Raw genomic sequence first — 9,278 nt, forward strand, 5'->3', positions numbered from 1 at the left:
AAAAAAAAAAAAAAACTATTTAACAACCTTAAAAACTGATAATCTAAACCACCCATTTAAAAAGGAGGAAAAGGATAGGCCCGGAGGCTCATGCCTGTAATCCTACCACTTTGGAAGCCGAGGCAGGAGGATCACTTGAGGCCAGGAATTTGAGACCATTCTGAGCAAGAGCGAGAACCCCTCTCCACAGAAAATAGAAAAATTAGACCAGCATGGTGGCACTCGCCTGTAGTCCTAGATACTTGGGATGCTGAGTCAGGAGGATCACTTGAGCCCAGGAGTTTGAGGCTACAGTCAACTATGATGACGCCACTGCACTCTAACCTGGGCAACAGAGGGAGACTGTCTCGAGGAAAAAAAAAAAACAAAAGATTTGAATAGATACTTCACTGAAGAAGATAAATGAATGTCAGATATGCACATAAAAAGGTGTTGAACATTAGTCATTAGGAAAATGCAACTTAAAACCATAATTAGATGCTACTGCACACTTAGTAGATTGGCTTTTTTTAAAAAAATCAACTGAGCAGCTGGAACTGGTCCACATTGCTCATGGGAGCAACTATTTCTACTTTGGGAAACAGTTTAGCAGTTAAATAAAGTTAAACATATACTTAGTATACAATCCAGCAATCCCATTTCTGGGTATTTACCCAAGTGAAATGAAAATATTGTTCATAAAGAAACTTGTACCCATTTGTTTATAATGACTTGAGGGGAGGAGGGTGGTGATGGATCTTGATTGTGGTGGTGGTTACATGACTGTTCTTTCGTTAAAACTCACAGAACTAGGCCGGGTGCAGTGGCTCACACCTATAATTCTAACACTCTGGAGGCCGAGGTGGGCAGATCGTTTGAGCTCAGGAGTTCAAGACCAGCTTGAGCAAGAACGACACCCCATCTCTACTAAAAATAGAAAGAAATTGGCTGGACAACTAAAAATATATAGAAAAAATTAGCCGGGCATGGTAGTGCATGCCTGTAGTCCCAGCTACTTGGGAGGCTGAGGCAGGAGGATCGCTTGAACCCAGGAGTTTAAGGTTGCTGTGAGCTAGGCTGGCACCATGGCACTCTAGCCTGGGGCAACAGAGTGAGACTCTGTCTCCAAAAAAAAAAAAAAACTCACAGAACTATACGTTAAAAGTGGTGATTTTACTATAGGTAAGTCATACCTTTCTTTATGAAAAGGAATACTCAATCTGAAATCAAATCAACGTATCTAACAATATAGGAGGAAAATCATAATCATTTTAATATATGCAAAAAAAAATTTGACAAAATTCAACACCCATTCATAGTAAAAAGTTAGCAAACTAGAACTAGAAGGAAATTTCCTTAATCTGATAAAGGGTGTGTAGGAAAAAGCTGCGAACATACTTTCCTTCAATATTAGGAACAAGGCAAGGATACTCTTCACCACTGTTAATTCATCATGGTACTGGAAGTCCTAACCGGGCACACAGATTTGTGGGTTTCAGCCATTTTCTAGCTGTTTGACTTTGGCAAGTTACTTAACCTTTCCTGGGATTAAAAAATGGTGGAGGGCTATAGGAAAGAGGATGATGATGTGCCATGCAAGATTTTTTTGTGGGTTCAATGAGATGCTTAACTAAAGCACCTAGCATAGTGACTTGGATATGGTAGTCATTCAGTAGATGGTAGGTAGTTTTGATTTCTGTTCTTTTTTTGTGACTTCTGATGAGGATAGCCTTGTTCCTTAAACTAAATCAAGATTAGAGTAAATTCCTATCCTGTAGTAGCACAGGAAGAAGAAGAAGTAAGGGAAAGAGAGGCATTTGACTACCTTTCACTTGGATAATTGAAAATTATTAGTTCCCTCCACTAAGGTAATAGAGAATATACAATTACCTGATGATAAAAATTTATTTCTGAAAATAAATCAAAATCTCTCTTGACTGGGCGTGGTGGCTCACGCCTGTAATCCTAGCACTCTGGGAGGCCGAGACAGGAGAATCATTTGAGGTCAGGAGTTCGAGCCCAGCCTGAGCAAGAGCAAGACCCCATCTCTACTAAAAATAGAAAGAAAGTAGCCAGACATGGTGGCACACATCTGTAGTCCCAGCTACTCGGGAGGCTGGGGCAGGAGAATCATTTGAGCCCAGGAGTTTGAGGTTGCTGTGAGCTAAGCTGACACCATGGCACTCTAGCCTGGGCAACAGAACAAGACTCTGTCCGGAAAAAAAAAAGAAAAATCTCTCATCTTGCACAGGTTGAGTCTCCCTTATCTAAAAATCCAAAATCTGAAATGCTCCAAAATGCAAAACTTTTTGAGCGCCAACATCATTTTCAAAAGAAATGCTCATTGGAACATTTTAGATTTCAAAAGTTTCAGATTAAGGATACTCAACTGGTAAGTATAATATAAGGTAGTCATATTCCAAAATCTGAAACACTTCTGGTCCCAGACATTTCAGATAAGGCATTCTCAGCCAGTACTACTTATGCAGTATTTTGTTGATATGATTTTATTAGGGAATAATTATAAGTATGTCAAACAATTTGGTTATGAGATTGTTTATAGTTGTATACTGTCACCTGGATAGAGATAATTTTTTTCAAAATTTTCTCATACAGGATATATTGATTTGTCAAAAAGAAGAGTTTCTCCAGAGGAAGCAATCAAATGTGAAGACAAATTCACAAAATCCAAAACTGTAAGTTGATTTTTGAATCAGATTAGTCCGCTATCTGTGTCTTTAATAAAGACTTAGCTTGTGTTCTTGACAGAAGAATGAAAACCAAAACCTGCATTTTTTATAACTCAGTATTTCTATTTCCAATTAACATGTTACATGGAAAAAATGATTTGAAGTCTTAATTTCAGAAGAGTATGAGTACCTTGTTTTTTTATCTCATGGTGCTACTACCTTGAAGCATTGCTGATGATCTAATATTTTCACATCAGTACTGGAATTTAGTATTTTGAAGCCATTTTAGGTTAAATTAACTATGGGTGACTTCAGCTGGTTTAGCTTATTTCTAATTGAGATGTTTCATAACACATAATTCTTGACTTTCAGCCTTATTCTGGGGAAAGAGTAACAGACAAGCACCTGTTGTATGTTAAGAATGAGCAAGGGTTTATAAAATTTCTTTGAATCTAGGAAAGCAAGGCAGGGGCCGGTTACTTTTCATACTGCTTTGCTGTAATTTCCTTCCTACTTACCCACAATAAGCACTGGCAAAGAACAACCATTTCATTTCTTCTATCTGTATTTCTCTATTTTGGAGTCCTCTTTAGATTATCCCTCACTCTACATCCTCAGAGCCTCAGTTTTAATTTTTGAGGCAGGGTCTTGCTCTGTTGCCCAGGCTAGAGTACAGTGGCATCATCATAGCTCACTGCAACCTCAAACTCCTGGGCTCAAGCGATCCTCCTGCCTCAGCGTCCCGAGTAGCTGGGACTACAGGCATACCACTAAGCCCAGTGAATTTTTCTACTTTTTGTAGAGATAGAGTCTCACCATGTTGCTCAGGCAGGTCTTGAACTCCTGGCCTCAAATGATCCTCCTGCCTTGGCCTCCCAAAGTGCTAAGATTACAAGCGTGAGCCACTGCTCCCAGCCCACCGTCAGTTCTTAATGGCACTATTTCCTTTGTTTCTGCTTTTTTTGCCCTTCCCTGGTGTCTGTTCTCTTCTGCCATGTTTCTGTCCTCAAGAGAAAATGCCCAAAAAAATAATGTTTGAATGAAGAGAAGATTTTAAACATCTTGCTTAATCCCAGTAGAAGAGAGAATAAAGTTTTAAAAGCCCTCAGACCATTACCCAAATGTTTTCCTTTATTTTACTGATTTGTTTACTATCATGCAATGTGGTTTGCACTTTTCGAAACACTATCAGTAAAGTCTCTTTTTGGGGTAGGAGGAGGGGAGTGGGTGATGGGAGGTTATTTGGAGAGTACAATGATTGTATGCAGTGAAGGCCCTGACTTAACCACAATGTAGTGTATCAGTATAGCAAACTTGCACTTGTACCTCATAAATATATACAAATAAAAAATAAATGGGAAAAAAATAAAAGGACACTTTCATGAAAAAAATCACAAAAAAAAGAATGAAATCTCAAAGCCTACAGTACATTTTGTAAAATGTAAGGCCGTTGCCAACAGAGGGCAACCTTGAAAGTTGATGGCATTAGCCATCCCGTATGCTATGGTTTGTGTTTCGTCTGGAATTGTTTTTAAAAAGAAAGAATTGATTTCCTAATAGCTTTCTTTTGCTTTTTATAAAAGGTGAATGAAAATCCGTATTATGCTTCATCACCCAAAAACTCTTTAATAAACTGTAGGAGCTTCCCACTCAGAATGTAATCTCTGGAGCAACAGCATTGGCATCAGCTGACTGGTTATTAGAAATGCCAAGTCTTGGGGCCCACCAAGTTTGAGAAGCATTGCTTTAGAAAACTTACATATTTTTTGTCTCCCCAGGATATTGTTAAAATGAATATGTTAATAGATCTTACGGGGATGATTAAGATGGAAGTTATTCATTGTTAGTACCTTTCCTCACTCAATTTTCATGTGTAACTAATATGAAAACCTCCCATCTCTAAACCCTGTTATTTTTAGGTTAGAAAAAGTTTGGCTCATGAGTAAGATTGAAGGATAATTATGAAAAGATAACAGCAAAAGAAATACTAAAATCTCAATCCTTTTTCTATATTTTTGAATGGAGTAGTAACAGCTTATATTTGTATGATAGTTTTCTGGTTATAGCGTGTGTTTGTATATATTTAATCTATGCAAGAGCTCTATGCAGTAAGAAGGGGAGATACTAGTATCTCCTTTTTCTACATGAGAAAACAAATTCAGAAATGTTAATTGTCCTATTGAGCCAGGACTTAGAACCCTAAATTGTGGACTATTTCTACTTGTTGTACCCACTTGAGTTAATTACTACAGGATGATGAATATTTCTCTATGGAGAAAGAACTTGTATGGAGATTTTTTTCTTTTCTTTTTTTTTTTTTTTTTTTTTTAAGCTGGATACCATTAATTAAATGGAGATTTTTTGTTGTTAAGGAATTATTGTCAAATTATGCTGTCTACTACAATGTAAAAATATCTTTTTTTTTTTTTATAGATCTCTTATCTTTGAATTGTTGAGCTCTTCATTTTCTTTCTAGGTTTATAGCATTCTTCGTCATGTTGCTGAGGTGTTAGAATACACCAAAGATGAGCAATTGGAAAGCCTATTCCAGAGGACTGCCTGGGTCTTTGACGACAAGTACAGGAGACCTGGATATGGTGCCTATGATGCATTTAAGCATGCAGTCTCGTAAGAATACCTTCTTGACTCTGCTTCTACCTTGATATCACAACTCTGAGTCTAGCACACAGGTTGATAGCCTGACACCTAATGGCACAACATCCATGTATTAAAGTCTTACCAACTTTAGATTAAAATATTGCAGTATAAAAGGCCATGATGTAGGCCAGTCCTACATGGTCAAGTCCATGTAGTTTCATATACCATAATTACATAGATTCATAAGCCATATGATTTCATCTCACACTGCTTCCTCTCACGTGTTCCTTTCTGAGTTTTATTACTAACCTAGGTGACTTTAGGATCAATGTGGGTGTCTCATCCAAAACTGTAACCTCTTGTTTTCTTTACTTCAGTTCCTTTGATCTTCAGCCCATACCACTTTAGCCAGTGTTCCATGTGACTTCAACTTGGGCCTTATTATCACTAAGATTTGCTCTGCCACTAAAACCTTCACACATTCTATTCTTTTGCTTAAGCCTCCTATCCTTCCAGTTCCCTCATAGTCCTACTCTGTTTCTTTTTGATTATGTATTAGCCTCTGATTCCAACCTTTTTCCTCCCTCTTTTTACCCTTTCCTGCCTTCTCTTTCTTATTCTTATCCAGCATAGACATGCCATGATTCATCATTTCAACTTCCTTGCCAATATCATGAGCTTTTGTCCTGTTTTTCCTTCTATTGCATTCAGCCTTGTATCAGTGTTCCCGCCTTCTCTGCACTTGTAGACTGCTGGATAGTGCTAGGAAAAATCATGGTCTTGCAGGTTCGTGCCACTGCATATTCATGGTCTCCAAACTTAGCTGAGCCTTCATTACTGCCCTACCCTCTCTCCTCCTGGTCAATTCTTCCATGTTGTAGTGGGTATTCTAGAGCTTCTGCATGCTCTTCCTCAGAAAACCTCTCTACCCCTCTTACCTCCCTCTCAGCTGGTGTGCTCACTACCCATAGAAGCCATTGCACAAGAACTACTCTTGTACCATCTCAACAAACGTATCTCTTCCCTCCTGTCATTTCCTCCTGTGCTGCTGTCACACTGGAATTTGTGTCCTTCCTGCTGTCACACTAATCTTAGCATATGTGCCAAGCTACTGCTCAGGGATCTCTTTCCATCAGTTACTCCCTCTCTTGGGTCTTCGCCTTTCTCTTTATTGCTTTTGCTCCATCAGCATAAAAATATTCTCTAGTTTCTTCCATTTCTACTAAAAATGAACTTCTCTACTTTCCCTCTTCTTTTTCTCATAAGCAAGCACTATGTCCTTCTAACAGTCACGCTCCCTCAGTTCTCTGCACTTGGTGTCTCTTCTTCACCTCCCACTCCTTCCTAAATTTCAGTGCTCCACAAGCAGCGTACCACCACACGGGGGTTACTTTCCCAACCTTTGTGCTGCCAAGAAATATTGGTCCCCTCAGCCCTTAGAATGGCTGAATGACACCTGGGACTTTTAGGGCCCCCAGCAAGCCAACTATTCCCAGTTTACCCTCATGTGGCTTTGTTTTTTTGTTTTTGTTTTGGTATTGTGTGGAAAGATGGGAATAATAATAATAGCTAACATTTATATAATTCTAACTGAACCTATGGTATAAGTGCTATTATTATTGCTATTTTATAGTTGAGGAAATTGCTTTGTTCAAAGTCACAGAGCTAACAAATCATAAAGCCAGTATTCAAACCCAGGCATTCTGGCTGCATTCAGAGTTTGTGCTGTTAACCATTAAGCACTGCTTTGTATTTCTGTCCTGAACACCTCAGTGAGTACATTTCTTACCTCACTGTCATCATCTGGCCCCAACTTACCTCTTTAGCTTCTAGCTCCAGTACCCGCTCTGTTACCAACATCCCTTTCCCTCTGCACTCCTCTTGCTTTATCACTCATGTAGCTATTGTCCACATGTAGCTAATGCTAATTCTTTGCCATATGTGCTTTATTTTTTTTTTCTTTTAATTAAGAAATAAAAGTTCTGAGATAGTTGGAAATAATGTCTTACCTCTCTAGACCCATTCCCCTCACTCATCAGTGGTAACCACTATTCTGAAATTATTAGTATGTATCATTTATGTTTTTATGGTTTTATTGCATATATATATCCATAAAGAATATATCAAATCATTTTTTTCTTTCACTTAAAATGTAATCTGTTACATCTTTCTGTAGCTTGCATTTTTATGTATAAGCTGTCAACTGAGCAGAATTTCTCCAAATTGATAGATGTATACTTCATTCGTATAGATTTCTTTATAGTATTTCATTGTGAGAATATGCTTTGTATGTTCCTCGTTCAAGAGGTATTCAGGTAAATTTTCCCTTTTGCCCCATTTTTTTAAACAGTGCTGTGATGAATATCTTATGTACATGTCTCCATGTATACATGTTTGAGTTTCTAAGGCATATACTTAGGAATGGAATTGTTGAGTCATAGAATTGAGATAGATCGATCAAGCAATCGATCTTTAAAATAACTTGGTTTTGCCAATATTACTCTCCAAATTGATTCTACAGCTTATATTCCCTCTAGTAATTGTGTAAGTATTTCTGTTTCCCCTCATCCATACCAACATTTGGTATATATTTCAGATTTTTTTTCCTTTTGCCAGTCTGGTGGATGTACATAGTATCTTTTGATTTGCATTCTCCTGACCATTTGTATTTCTTCTGTAAAACATCTGTTCGTCTCATTTGCCCATTTTCTGTTCATTTGTCTTGTTGGTTTGTCTTCTTGTTACTTTGTATTAGCTGAATGAAAGTTCCCTCCACCCGAATTCTTTCCCCTTTCATTCTTTAACCAGATCCCTTGCTTTTTAAGCCTGATGCTTGCTCATGCCATTCCTTTTTTATATATCATAACTTTTTAAAAATAATTCTACCTTCATTTGTTAAAGTACTACCATTCTTTTGGTCATTATTTCATTTGTTCATTAGTTCAACAAACATGCTAGTTACTGCAACCCTGGTCCCTGTTTTATGGCACTTAGGAGGGCTACATGAAATGCCCCTTTGTGCATGATGAAGCCCTTCCTGACCCCATCAATTGGGAGGAATACCTTCCTCTCCTGATGCCAGTGGCTGTACTTTTACATTTACAAACTTTTCCATGTCTTTTCTCTTTTCAAGATAGATTATAAATTCCTTGAAACAGGGACTGCTAATTACATGGAAGTACCTAATTGTAGTGGAATGTCAGGTGTATTAGAAGGTATTGAATTACTTCTTTTAGCCAGATCTCTAAAATTTTTCTCTTAATAATAATCAGTTGGGTGTTTTCTGTTTGTCATACACTGCTAAGTAATTTACTTGCATTATCTCATTTAATACTCAACACATTCCTGTGAGATAGACTCTTTTCATCCTCATTTTACACATCTGTAAACTGAGGTTTAGAAAGGCCCAAAGACACATAGTTATTTTATTAAAGTGCAAAGCTAAGATTTGAACTCTAATTCTGACGTTAAAGCCTGTGCTTTATTGTTATGTACATTATTCCATGGTGTTTGATTTTATAATTACCAGTAATGTAACCTTGACCTTTTGTGTTTTGTTTTTGTTTTTTAATCAGAGACCCATCTATTTTGGATAGTTTAGATTTGAATGAAGATGAACGAGAAGTACTCATTAACAATATTAATAGGCGTTTGACCCCACAGGCTGTCAAAATTCGAGCAGGTAAATGATTTTTACAGTATTTTACATGCTTCAAAAAATCTGTTAAACCGAGCATGGTGGCACGTGCCTCTAGTCCCAGCTATTCAGGAGGCAGGTGTAGGATTGCTTGAGCCCAGGAATTCAAGACCAGCCTTGGCAATACAGTAAGATCCCCCATCTCCGGAAAAAAAAGCAGGGAGGGACTGTCAAATAATAAGACTTAGCAAAGAATATGTTGCTGCATCAACATTTGTAAATTGTTCTAAATGTTTATTTTTTTCATAATAAAAGCTTAAGAGGCCGGGCGCGGTGGCTCACGCCTGTAATCCTAGCACTCTGGGAGGCCGAGG

The 9,278-nt window shown here is 37.8% G+C and overlaps 1 protein-coding gene across 1 annotated transcript in view; it reads left to right on the top strand.

Moving 5' to 3' along the window:
- The window catches only part of EIF2S1 (eukaryotic translation initiation factor 2, subunit 1 alpha, 35kDa), a 22,627-nt gene extending 13,660 nt beyond the window's left edge, over positions 1 to 8,967 (top strand). Inside the window, exons 3-5 of the mRNA XM_012656189.1 lie at positions 2,596 to 2,675; positions 5,146 to 5,297; positions 8,843 to 8,967. Of these exons, the coding sequence (XP_012511643.1) occupies positions 2,596 to 2,675; positions 5,146 to 5,297; positions 8,843 to 8,957 (347 nt within the window). The 3' untranslated portion in view covers positions 8,958 to 8,967. The remainder of the gene's footprint in view (positions 1 to 2,595; positions 2,676 to 5,145; positions 5,298 to 8,842) is intronic.
- The last annotated feature ends 311 nt before the right edge of the window (positions 8,968 to 9,278 follow it).

Source organism: Propithecus coquereli, unplaced genomic scaffold, assembly GCF_000956105.1.
Source record: "Propithecus coquereli isolate 6110/MARCELLA unplaced genomic scaffold, Pcoq_1.0 Scaffold5, whole genome shotgun sequence".
NCBI lineage: Eukaryota > Metazoa > Chordata > Mammalia > Primates > Indriidae > Propithecus > Propithecus coquereli.